At 37.7% G+C, this 13,746-nt stretch overlaps 1 protein-coding gene across 2 annotated transcripts in view; it reads right to left on the bottom strand.

Annotated features, from left to right (window-relative positions):
• The window catches only part of XPO4 (exportin 4), a 72,820-nt gene that overhangs the window by 45,556 nt on the left and 13,518 nt on the right, over nt 1–13,746 (bottom strand). The window contains exons 1-4 of one of the 2 annotated variants that reach the window (XM_077781468.1): nt 10,161–10,206; nt 6,374–6,479; nt 2,854–2,995; nt 2,465–2,603 (exon numbers count right to left, since the gene is read on the bottom strand). In XM_077781468.1, the coding sequence (XP_077637594.1) occupies nt 2,465–2,603; nt 2,854–2,995; nt 6,374–6,467 (375 nt within the window). In that variant the 5' untranslated portion in view covers nt 6,468–6,479; nt 10,161–10,206. Of the gene's footprint in view, nt 1–2,464; nt 2,604–2,853; nt 2,996–6,373; nt 6,480–10,160; nt 10,207–13,746 lie in introns of those variants that run through there. The other variant, XM_077781467.1, reaches the window with a different exon arrangement.

The raw sequence follows: 13,746 nt of genomic DNA, 5'->3' as shown, positions 1-13,746 counted from the left end.
CTAGGAGTCACAAAGGTATGATAAACTGCAACTTGAGCATACAAGGAGGCAAGAGTTCACACCATGGGAAAGATGTCAAAAAATGGAATTATTCCTCCCACAGAGAAGCACAGAAGACCAGAAAACATCTGCTGATCTCTTTCAATACATCCTAGTCTCTTCCATGACTTGAATTTACAATAACTAATATAAATGAATCTCCATAAACACCTGTTACAGTGCATGGCACTGTACAGAACTGCACATCTCAGATCTTGAAAGCACATCTCCCTTCAGGATGTAGGCTTCACACCATACCCTGAGGCACCCTTAGCTGAGACTCCCCACAACAGAATGGCAACTACACCACTGGGGTCCCACAAGGCCCCACAGGCGTGGCTGAATGCTACAGGGACACTAGTAAAGAAACAAAACCACCCAGCCATATTTGAAAAGATAACTAAAATAATAAAAAAATCATTGTATAAGTTATTTCATACAACCTTTCAAAGTTGTTACATATTTATACAAGAGGCATGCCCTGACTCCCTTCAGAAAGCAGTTTTGGCAGGCAACATGCTGAAACACCATTTTATTACTGCTTATTATTGCACACGCCAGTCCTGGATGCCAGTACCATAGTCTCTCTTGCAGTTAAGTCTCAGAAGATTACAAGAACATTTTCGTGAATGAGAACTGGTTTATAATATAAACCATCACATATACATGGGAGCACATGTTTATAACCAGTTTGCCAAAGACTACAAACCATACACCATGCCATACAGAAAAGATGTTTCAGCAGCACCACATGTATTTTTGGTTGTTTTTTTTTTTCTAGTAAGTCTTATTAGCACACCAGAATAGAAAACATTATATATCCTAGACATTTTCAATACCATTCTTAAAGCTTGAGCACAAATATTTTGGAAAAACTATGGAGAAATTCATACTTGTGAAGAGGGGGAAATAAAGGGAAATGAAAAACTGAGCTCAATTTGGCAGTGAGCTGAGCTTGGAGAAGAGTACCCTTTCCCCCTGCCAGAGCTCCTCTGCAACATGCTCTGCTCTGCAGCATGCCCAGGATGATATGTTTGGAGCAGTCAGCCTTAGCTTGCTGTATGCTGTGGTCAGGGAAGTGTGTCTATGGACAGTGCATGCACAGAATACAACTGCACAAGTTGGACTGTGCATTCCTTAGTTCAAAGTCCATGTTTCTATTTAGGCCACTTTTGTAGCTTTATGCAAAGATCCTACAAACTACATGATTACACACAGTCGTGCATAAAACTTGAAAACCTCAGCTGTAACTCCGTTGTAAAAACCAGGCTATGTTTCCTGGAAAAAAGCATTAACTCAGTTCTTCTTAACAAATACCCACTTTTATCCAAATTATGCAGAATCAAAAGGCTAAAATGATTTACTTAAGGTAAATGACTGTGAAATTAAGTTTTACAAGACTAAATGAAATTTCCATACCCTGAAGCAATACTACTTGTTGCTCAGAGGTGACACACTATTTTTAGGACTATGACATGAGCTGGATTACTTCTAGTACACTTTGACTGAATTTTCAGAGTTAAACATTTGCCATTCCTATCTATGTGGTACAACTGCTGCTCTAAATGCTCAGCAGTGTAATGAGCCAGTTCTCTCAAGGTTTGTTTTTTTTTTGGTTTTTTTTGAGAAAAGTTTCAGTTAAAGTTTCAGCATGGAATCTATATACGCTTTGATTTTCATCTGGTAGGAGAAAAAATCACCTCTCTTCAAGCTCTAGTTACATGCCTCTATTATGACCTAGTCTAAACTTATCCTCTGGCATAGCAAACGGAATTTCACTAAATGCATAGATAGATATTGGACACCTTGTTTCCACTTTGAGCTCAGTATCGAAGGTAACACTTACCCCTAGTAGTATGACATTAAATCAAGAGTAAGTTTTGTATTTCCATTCCATGTTTTACTTCCTCACACCCCTTTCTCTCCACCTACTGTCTCCCAAAGAACAGCAGAGGCCTATGCCTCCCGCTTGCAGTCCATTTCAACAGCTGAGCTGCAGCAGAGTGCAGCCCTTCACAGATGGAAGGGGAACAGAGTATGCAAAGAACCTCCCAGCTAAAGGAAGATCTTGCTATTAGATTAATAAAAACCAGAGGAAAAAAGAAAACAAACAAATAATATTTTTTTAAAAACACACCAAAAAAACCATGGAAAACAAACCACCAACCCACAACTATGGCATTTAAAGCAGCTATTCAGAAAAACATTACCTAAAAATATGGTCTCCTTGTGTACCGAAGTATGTATACACATACTACTCCTAGTCCCAAAACATTAAAAATCTCCAATTTGGTAAATGATTGGACAGTTAGCAACTTAATGACTAATTGTATAAGCAAAGTATAAAATATTTTATAGCCACTAAGTATATAACATAAGTTGCTGATACAGACTGCTTAACAAGAAAAAAAAAGTAAGTACTCACCACAGTGGGGTTACCACTGCTGATCAGCTGGCTGACTTCATGAAAAATGCTCTTGCAGTCGATTGATTTGTCTAATGATCCCCGTTTCACTATCACCGCTACTGCTAATAAAATCTGCTCCCGAACATACTTTTGAAGGCTGTGAACAACATTGCACAAATATATTTGCAAGTAATTCTAGACATCAATGCTCAATAAAATTTTAGACACATTTATTTTTCAAATATCTTGTGTGAATTCATAAGGGAAAGCTGACAGAAGTTAACTGCTAAGACTAGAAGACAAATTATTTTTAAAATGATCTTGCACTGCTACCCAGGGAAACAAAAATGATAGCCCAGACTTTGTGCAGAAACCTAGATGTTCAGAAGTGTGTTTTCTGTACTTACTTAGGCCTCTGTAAGACATAGGTTAGAAGGAATGTTCGCAGTGACTCAATGCTAGCTTTTTCCAAGAGAATCCATTCTCTTACAACTGCTTCCATTATCGCTGTAGCAGCTTGAAAAAGGACATAGTCCACTTTACTAGTTTCTGTGGGAAATAACAAAGGTAACTTGAGTATTAGGAAACATGTATTCAGCTTGAAGGTGTTTCCAACAAAAAAATTAATGGAACTTACTATCATTTGTTATTAAATAGAATATTGTTGCTATGAAAACAGAGAAGGAATTTACAACTCAAAAGGGGGAAAAATAATCAATAACCCAATTATTGAATTGTCCAGTATTATTCAAGTCAATGACCTAGGAGAAAAGTTGTCTGCACTAGGAGGCCAGTTGAAAAAACAGGAACAAGAATGCTAACACAATAGGGGAATAAAATAAACAAGATTAATCTTGCAGGCATATCAAAGCTGAAAATTTCTGTGTTTGCCTTTGAAACAAATAGTGCATAAAAGTACATGTATTTCATGGGTAATAAAAAGAAGCAAATCCACTTACACTTAAAAGTAATATTTGTGCTTAACTATCCAAGCAAAAATTTTACACCATGGTGTATTTAAAGTGTTCTACATGATGTTCAAGTTTCCAGATTTATTTTGAGTTAACCAAAATGACCACAGTGTAGGAATCATTTGCCATTATCATCTAAATATGGGATTACTATATTTACAGATGCACTAAGGAAAGTATAAAAGTATATTCTGGAGAAAGGTTAACAGTTTGGGCGATTACAAAATACAATTTAAAGAGAAATGCCAGAATATGAATATAATTTCTATGATGCTAGAAAGCTACAGAGACATTTGTTGTTCTTCCTTTACTTTTAAAAATTTTAACTTGGAAATAACAGGCAATATCTCAGAAGCCAGTTTCAAAACATTCTGAGTTCTGCAGAAAGAATTTTCAGAAAGGGTGCAGCCACAGGGTGGCAAAAGCCTAAAATATGAAATAAAATTCCCAAATAAGAAGCAGAGTTTCAGCTATAGTGGTTGACCTGCCAGGACTAGAAAAATGGTGTTTGAAAAAACCTCAATCATGAGATGAAGGGCTTTAAATTATTACAAAACAAACTTTCTTGCCCCAGTTACATACACACAAGTTTATATTATAAATTTCCTTTATATGGAAGTTCTATATCAAAGACAGCAGATAGCATGCTAAAATATTTTAAAGTAATTTAATCAGGCTCCAAATCTAAACCCACAGAGGTAAACATGCTTAAATAAAAATAAACCATGTTTAAATCTACTTAGCTTAATTTGGAAAACTAAGTAACCACTCAAGTAAAGGTTAATGTGTATGTCTAACACATATAAAAACAGAGTTATTCCTGCATGGGAATTTTAATTCTGGCACTTTTACCTTGGGCCTTCAGCTTTTCTAACTGCACAAAGCTCACACACACACAAAGAAAGAGAATGTAATTTAAAAAGGACAGCATTTCCCCTTTACGCCAAGTGCCGCAGCTGCACAACTGCGATCGCTGACACACAGAGCTGCAGCCCCCAGCACAAGCCTGTGATCAGCCAGAGCACCACGATCCTCCACGGAACTTACTACAGAAAGGAAGGACAGGCTTTGCCAGTGCCCTGAACAGCTATAAGCTTACAGCAGAATGCAGAGCCTTGTGCTTCCTGGCTTCAACCTCAGGTTTCTAAAGAACATAGTAGTGGCTGTTCCCCTTTTCCATATGCTCACCTTCTCCATTATTCTCCCTGTGTCATTCCCACACTTTTCTTTCCACAAATGACATCATCCTTGTCGTCTCACTCTACCTCCATTCCAACTCCTGTCTTGACCATTTTTTTCCTGTTTCTTTTAAAAGCCATTTACTTGGTCTTCTGGTTACAGCCCATCCTTCCTGTACATATCCCTTCTGTAGACTTGAAGTCTTTTATTTTTCATCATGAACAGCTTCTTTCCCTTCCTGGTTCCTGATTTCACAATTCCTGCTTCTTCTTCCTCAACTCCCAAATCTTAACTATGTGTTCTCTGTCCATACTGTACAGATACTTACTGAGGAAGCACAGAGTTTTGAAAAAGTCTCTAAGTTCCAGGTCTCAGCATTATAACTGCTTACATTTCCATGAAATACCTGCCCCATGTGGAAACATGATGCATTTTCAATGGTGGCAGCATATGAACAGTTTAAGGATGTAATATATCTAGACATCCAAAAAGTATTAAAATCAGCATCATATTCCATTCAACCAACCACATTTAAGATTTCATGAGATTTCATTATTTATTTCTGATTGATGATGAATGCATCCTTAGATCCAAATGGTCTGTAAACAAACTTACTTAAGTATGTTTTTGCCCACCCTATTTTCTCTAAAAATCAAAGTGAAAACAAGAAGCATCAATATTGCTGACCCATCAAGCAAAAAGTGTGATTGCAGTCTTCCAAACCAGGTGGAATACTACTATAATATACTAAACCCAGAAGAAACCCATTTGTAGAGATAAAATTTGGTGTGGAGTGGGTGTAAGAAAGGAAGCACATCTTGGTCTAGATATCACAGTGTAACATAGCAGCAGGACTGCAATACTGACATCATAATATTAATGAATTCTAAGTCTCTAATCCAGTAAATTTATAAATAACTGTTAAAAAATATTGGAGAATTAAGTATGAAAATAATATTTTCAACATAATTATAATATTTCTCTGTTCATTCTTTAAAAGAATCTCCCCCATCAGGTCGCAGAGTCAGTTTACATAGAAATTTCCCCTCACCTGTCCCCAGCACTCACATCTGGTCAATACTACAGTGCTGAGCAGCAATCTTAAATATTTACTGCCCCTGTAATTTTCAGATTTAGCTGCCAAACTCTAATAAGTCTCTATAGCACCTGTAAAAACATTTATCCTTTATAACTTGCTACCCAACCACATTTAGAGCACTTCCATTAAAATCAAAGAAATTTCTGATGAAGGGTGGTGCCTTTTGCCACAGGTATAATCACACAAAATTTCAAATCAATACTGTCTTGCTTCTACCAAGTGGGCAGATATTTTCTAGCTTTTTCCTCTTTTTCCTCCAGCTGGGCTGTCAACAGCAACTAAGTTGTTCAACTAGAAATAAACACTCATTTCAGCACCAATGCAAAATCTGGTAGAAGTGCATAAAACTGCATCGTTGGCTGATTTAATGGGAAGCAAGCACAAAGCCAAGCAACCACTTTACTGACAGCTGCACAAACTGCACAGATTAGACAGTATTACAGTAATCATGTTGCAAAGGAAATCTATTAAATCAGTTTAGGAACTTAGCCACATGAAGTTACACCTTACAGCTTTGAAACTGACAAAACAAAAAAGGACAGTAATCGGTTTCATGCTCCATCAAAAAGTAACCCTCATTAAAATCAAAACTCATGTTCACAGTACCAGCTGCAAAAGAACAGCACAGTTCCAGTTGTAAAAGAATGTACACACCTAAATTCATTTATTGAAACTTACCCAAAATATGTTTGCAAACAGCAAATGGTGATTTTGATTTTCTAAATGATAAGAATATGTGCTCAGCATGTTGGCGTTGTTCATTGTTGACCATGGAAGGTGGTGCCTGAAAAAAAAGTTTTTCAAGCATTGATCAAAAATATACTAAAAACAATGTCATGTCAATGTCATGAATGTCAAACACATAAATGTTTGCCTTGTTAAACACCAAAACCCAATATCTCTTGGCAAAACTGCTTGCTCTCAGGCATTACCTTTTCTTATCTACCACTCTGCATTTACATTGCATGCACATAGGTGTGAATATCAAGGTATCAGGCAGAGAGTGAGTAATTTAAGTATAGTTTTTGAACAATATTTCTGAAGAAAGTTAGACATCAGATCTAAATTCAAACCAATTCTTTTTCTACTCAGACCAAAAATACCACTGCACATCACTAAATAATGCTAAGCATGCTCACAGTCCTGGAAGCAAAGTACTATTTTTTTCTTTAGTTCAACATTTGTTTTAAAATATTCAGTTGTATAATAAATTCAGGAGATTTAGAAATTACTACAGATATGTTCTGAAATAAAGTATATACCAGGAACATACTACCCTCTAGTGTTTAATATTAAAATTGACATCCTGAGGACTGATGTGATTGAAGAGACAAGTATTTGGAATGGCTATGGTGGTTCATCAACTTACACCCATCCCTATATACACCCACCCCATTACATCTTGGGCACCTTGGCTGCTCAGGTAACACCTGCTGCTCTCCTGTTGAAAGCCAGCTCCAGGGAGGTTTCTACCCAAAAATCAGCTTGAGGTAAAGCATGAAACTGTGCAATAACCTGGACCCCTGTGAGGTGCCTACGGAGCACAGAGGAGCTGCCTGCACTGCAGCCTCACCTCACTGCACAAGCCCAAGACCCCACACTGACCTACAAGGTCAAAACAGCCATGCAGAAAGTATCAGCAGCTCACAGCACCACACTGCTCTCCACTTCTGCCACTAATAGTCTCTGACTTCTGCTTTTTGGGATTTATCTGTACTGCATACAGCATGAGATACTCTTGCAGGGGATTGACACCACAAAACTAATGCTAACCTTTGAGAAATGAACATGCACATATGTAGGAAGATCACATCCAAACTGCAGAGCAGGATCAAGGTGACAGCATAGGTTATTGAACTTCAGCTGAACTTCAGAACTCCACATTCCAGCCCCATCCCTAGCAGCTGGAAAAGAACATGTGTGCCCCCTATCTTTCAGTCATGGTTTATATCCACTGCTTTGAGAATAAAAACATCAAGACCAATGCTTTTAACATAAGTGAAATATTTTCCAGCAAATAAACCACAATAAATCTGATTTAATAGGTATTTCTGTGATGTAACCTCAACTCTCCTGCATGCAACAGGAGCTGTTCCTAATGGGAACAGCTGTTGGTGTTTTCTGCAGTGTGAAGGACCATCCTCCTCTGCATGGACTCTAACTACATTCACTGCAATAGAACCAGCTGTACAGAATGCCAGAAGAATATTTGTAGCAGGTTATCAAGCATGCAGGAATGACCTACACAGCAACAGCTTGATACACACTTCAGTCAGAACTGTGGCAAATAAATCAAACCAACTGAAAAAAAGGCAGTTCCCACTTTTCCCCCCAACTTTATGGGCAAGCATTTGTGCAAATGCACAGAGAACCAGACTGGGGAAGTGATTACCAAAAATCATCCCAGATTTTTTCATCTGGATCAGTTCCCAAGTCTGGTTCACCATAACCCAACACAAAGGCCTAAACCAGCACAGTATGGCATCTATTGGGTGGTGATAGCCTGCTTTTTTCCAGCACCAGTTACCATTTTAGGTGCATTTAATCTACAGCCTGTTGCTGTGCAATGCCTGGGAATAGTTTTAAGTCTGAAGAAACACCCAGCTCTGCCCAATGATAGTTCACGAGAATTAAGAATCAAATTTCTTGAGACAAGTGACTTATTTTAATAACTTTCTGCTACCAAAAGGAGAGGTCCTCCTACTCCTTTCTTGGTCCCACCTGCAAAGTCTTCTTACCTCTTTACATGATACTTTCTATCAATTAGTCCACAAAAGAAAAAGAGCATAGAGGGGAAATCCAAAGGCAAGGGGAAAGAATATTTGTTAGTCTAATAAGCATCAAAAAGCCAGACAAGTGCCAGAGCCAGTGCAATGTATGGAGAAAAGGCGTGTAGTGACATTTCCCTTTCAACACTACTGACCTTGCAGCTCAGAGCTCTGCAGTCTCATGAAGCCTCACTAATTATGGCCATGTTAGAAAGAATCCTTTGGGCGTGACAAAGTGTAAGTTTTTGCAAGCCCAGGGTCATTTATATCCACATCCTTAGAGCAAGAAGACCAGATCAGGACTACCTGATCCAAACTAATTTTGTATTAACACATTATATTTAAGTTTGCCATACAGAGATCCTATCTATTTTCACTGTTCTGTAATACTTAAGGACACCTTCAGCTGCAAACTATGGCACCACTAGAAAAACAACCAGTGAAGTTTTTTGGGAAATACCTCCTTTATGTCTATAATAACTAGAAAGGCCTCTTGCTTTATATTATTTTAGCTCTTCTACTTCTCTGAAGTCCAATTACAGAAGACATTTGACACCTTGGAAAGGCATATTGTACATCATATTCCTGTATTAATTTTTAAAATGACAATAACTTAACAATACATTACAAACTTCGAGTCTCAAAACTGTCCAGAGCAGACAAGTGCAACAGTCAAGGTTTGAACTGTACTGTAAAGCCACCAGAGGGAGCTTAAAGCTCACTTTACTGCCTTCACTGCATTCAGACAGTATTTATCTGTACAATGAAAGTAAAGCCCAGCTAGTTTTTGCTTTAAAGAAAAGGCCAGCATATACATATCCTGTGCAAATGTCACATTATAAGAACACTGGCTCAGTGAGCCCACGAGCCCTGTACTCTGGTGCCCAGCACCTCCTTGGCACAATAGGCTTAGAAACATACCCAAAGTATTCATCATGTTTGGAACGTCCCCTAGAGCACACATGCCCATTCACTGCATTCTTTGTAAATGTCTCCTTCAAACTCTTTGCTACTACCCAACTTACAAGGAATTAAAGCACCGTAAGGTAATGAGCAGGTTCTTTTGGCATACTGAAACCATTTGCAGCTAAAGCACTTTCTGTACTGTCTGACATTACTTCTAACCATCTCTTCTCTCTTTTGTCCTGCAAGTTACCTATAAAAAATTATCCTGGACAATTATCATCTTTCTGATTTTAGCATAACAAGCTACTGCCCCATAAGAAGAGAGTTCCTATGCGACACAGCATTATAAATAAAATCACAATCTTTCAACTACCAAAGCTGTCTGGATACAGAAAAGGACCAGAAGCAGCAGTGCCCATGAACAGGATCCAGCAGGACTACTGTTTCAAATGGCAGCTATCCACTCAAAGGAAAGGGAAACGGGAAAAAAGACAAGACTAGAAACACTGAAGGAGACTAGCACTAACGCTTGCAAGACTGTTAAACTTACCTGAAAGCCTGGACAACTCCTAAGAAAGTAATATAACTGCAGAAGATGGGAAACCAACTGTCATGGAAAGTACACACAGCACGAGGAAACATCTGTTGATGTACATGTGGGAAGAATAAGGGCTTTGGGATTTTCTTTTATTTTCAATAGGAGTAGTTAGATAGATGTATACAGAGGATACATCACACATGTATTCAGAAACACCTGTTTTATACAAGCATTTCCTACCTCAGTAACATACCTTTCAAAATATAGTGTAATTGTGACTTATGTGCCAGGATGGAAAGTGCCAAGAAGTTAAGGTAATAAATACAAAGAATAGATACAAAGAAAGCAAACAGGTTGCAAATACAAGACATTCATTACCACTAAAGCTGCAGTCACCCTGTATTTGCCACTAACTGGCTGAAGAAGTAGCATCACATCCACATTAGAAGTTTGATTTTTTAGCTCCTTCCTCTTATCTGAAAATACCTTTCGCTTTAAAAAAATAAATGCATCAAATTCTACCCTCCCAAGTGATTCTTTTCAGGCAGTTTCATGTCATATTCAAAATACAGCTTTTTTTGATCATATATTAGAAGTTATATTATTTTCTTAGTGGTTTTAGATCACAGAATAGAATTGCAGAATCACGTAATAGTTGGAAGGGACCTTTAAAGGCCATCTAGTCAAACCCCCCACCATGGGCAGAGACACTTTCACCTGCCACCGAACCAGGGTACTTAAAACCCCATCAAATTTGGCCTTCAACATTTCCAGGGATGAGGCATCCACAACTTCTCGGGCCACATGTGGTGAAGCACTGAGGCCTCTTCAATACGTTCAACACCTTGTTGAAGTTGATTGTTTAGTAGTTTCTTCTACTACCAATGTGGGTTCCAGAGAATATTTTACTTAAGGCTTACTTAAGACTCTGATAGTATTCTTAAAAGTAAGAACTTCTACCATTCAAGTGACAACGTTATTATGAAAATCAATAACAGACTTGTTTTTAATTTAAATATTAGTTAACCAGCTTGCATTAGTACTTCTGCATCAAAATTTTGCTAAGAAAAATCCCGGCCACAATCAAATATAAACATAACTAAGGATGGGGTGAGCAGCATTCATTCCTTTCAGGGAAAAAAAACCAAACTTGTCAAGACAAAATTTGATTTTTTACTTTTGCTATGGCAAGACAGCACTGAATACAACCAAAGTCAGCATCTTCCTACAATTACACTGGGGGAAATCTGCAAATTAGCATGTCACAAAGAACAGTCACACACTCCTCCAGACTTCACTGCTTGGGAAAACATAGAGAGTACACTGGAGTGTTTTAAGCTGACGCCCATAGTATTCCCACCTACCAAAAAGGTACCTATGAACAGCACAGCCTAAACACTAGGAGGATTATGGAAAGGCAAACATGCCTACTAAGAGAATTTTCTTGGTAAAAGGAAGAAAAAAAAGGATCAAATTGCCAAGCCGAGTAGGAGCCCTTCTTGCCAAAGGCAATGTTTATGTCTGCAAGTGAAGTACATTACAAACTTGACAAGAGCAGAAACAAAAATCTGATACTTCTATTGAAGTGTGATTTCATAAAATTCATACACACTCTCCAAACCACACTTCCCAAATATGTATGGGAATTATGCCTTTCTTGCAGTCAAAAGGTACAACAAAACTGTTCCCAAACTCTGGTCTGTGGGCCACTCTTGGCTTGTGAAAACGCAGTTCAAGACATTTTTGTTTTTCAGAATGGTGTCTAGAGTCTGTGCTGCAGAAAGCCTAGGAAACCCAAGGGGGAAGATCTTAGGAAACAGATCTCTGTCAATATACAAGGATAAGCAAAAGCCACCACAGATGGCAATGGCACTGCTGGGTCTGGACTTTGCTGACAGCCACCATCAGGCAAAACATGCTCAGAAAAGCAGGGAATAAAGGAAGCCCAGATGGTTTGCCAACCTGTCCCAGCAGGCAGGGAAGCCAAGTAATAGTGAGGCATATGCAAAAGAGAAAGATCATGAGTGAACTTGAGAACCATGTGCAGGGGAACACCATGTGATGGTGATAACATAGCTGAGGAGTAAAGGCAAAAAATAGAATGAGAAAGAGAAAAAACGGGAGAAAATAACCCAGGAGCAAGCAATAATTTTTAACTAGTACACATACTGCATTTAGTACAGCTAAATATATTACTCCATCCATGTAAGCAATTGTTACAGCTGCAACATAACTAAATAATCAAAAGTCATTCAATTTTAAATTAATATGCTCCTCCTCTACCAAGATGACCAAAACCCACTAAAAACAGACTTCTGTATCTTAAATAACAAAAATACCTTGAAAGAATTACTCCCCAAAATAGTTCTGCTGTATAAGCAATTTATACAAAAGAATCAGACCCAGAATAAGATTTCCAAGTTTAACTCTGCCAAAGTCATATCAAGCAACATGCCCCAGACTGAATTACCCTGACTTTTGTGAAGTCAAGCCATAACAAGTCCCCATTCCACTTTTAACAGTAACACTTTTCAAGTGTTTTCAAATAAGTTTTTCCTACAATATATCACAACACATTCAAAAACTTATTAAATTTATATATTTATAAATTTATGTATTTATAAATTTAGCTTATTAAAGTAGCTAATTGAAGAGATTAAATGTAGTAATCAGACACAGAGAACTGAACAATTAGCCACACTTCTGTTTTTAGCTATTCACCCTACTTCTTTAGCAGACACTAATACCTAATGATGCAAAGATGTCTTGTCCTCTCATGAAGTAGATGCCACAAAATAACAATTCAGACGAGATGAAGATGCTCAGCTCTGCAACTACTTTACAAATAGATCAGATGTTCCAGCTTTGGGCACAAGGCCAGAAGGAACTGAAAACAACTGATAACAACAACAGCTTCTGCTGTCCCAGACAGATCTGTCACGACATGACTGCCTAGCTTTGAGTAAGAGTTACTACAGAAAATTTAGCTGGCACAAAAAACATCTCCAACTACGTTCCAACAACTTCCTTTCCACTTACTATTTTGAATAATCATTTAAATTACAGCAGTGACTCAGCCTCCAATTCAAAGGATACTCAAAATTATTTTGAAGATTGGCAAGAAAGATGCAATATATAACTTCCAACCAGAACTGCACTAGAGACAACATGGTGGAGATTTAACTTTCTGAACAAAAACTTGCTTTGATTTTAAAAAAGTCTTCTCCAAAAGTAATTATGACTTGAATTATTTAAACCCCAGAGTGCCCAGTATTTTTCAGTATATATTTGGAACAAATGTGTGACTGCTGGAAGAATTGCCTCCTACACACCTACTCACTCACATCTTGCTTTCATGCAGAAACTTAACAATAGGGAAAAAAAATTTCTCCTCATGAGCTTTTGCTTTAATAACATATTTCAGATTCAAAATATAAGTCTTTTGCAAGTAAATCAGGAGCCAAATTGTGGTTTGTAACAAGAACTATTCTCAGTTTAGTAATGTTATTGTATAAGATACTATATATATACACATTAACTGACTAAAGAGCCAAAGTAAATCATTACCATCAATAACAAAATATTTTCTTAGACAAGACTTCTCTCCAAGGCAAGCAGCAGACACTACTGAGATTTTACTTCCCTGCTAACAATTTGATCCACAAATATAGACTATTAAAGGCTCTCCACTGAAATTACCCTTCATTTATGTGCACAATACAGCTAAATCTAAGAAAGATCCCATAATGGATATTTAGCCTACAGTAGTCTGGCTGTTGACAGTGAGAAGATGAATGCTGACATGACGTTACAATTAAGACCCTTCAATTAACTGTTAT

The sequence above is a fragment of the Lonchura striata genome, chromosome 2 (assembly GCF_046129695.1).
Source record: "Lonchura striata isolate bLonStr1 chromosome 2, bLonStr1.mat, whole genome shotgun sequence".
Taxonomy (NCBI): domain Eukaryota; kingdom Metazoa; phylum Chordata; class Aves; order Passeriformes; family Estrildidae; genus Lonchura; species Lonchura striata.
Note: the sequence above shows the minus strand (reverse complement) of the source record. Positions and strands in the feature narration are given on the sequence as shown.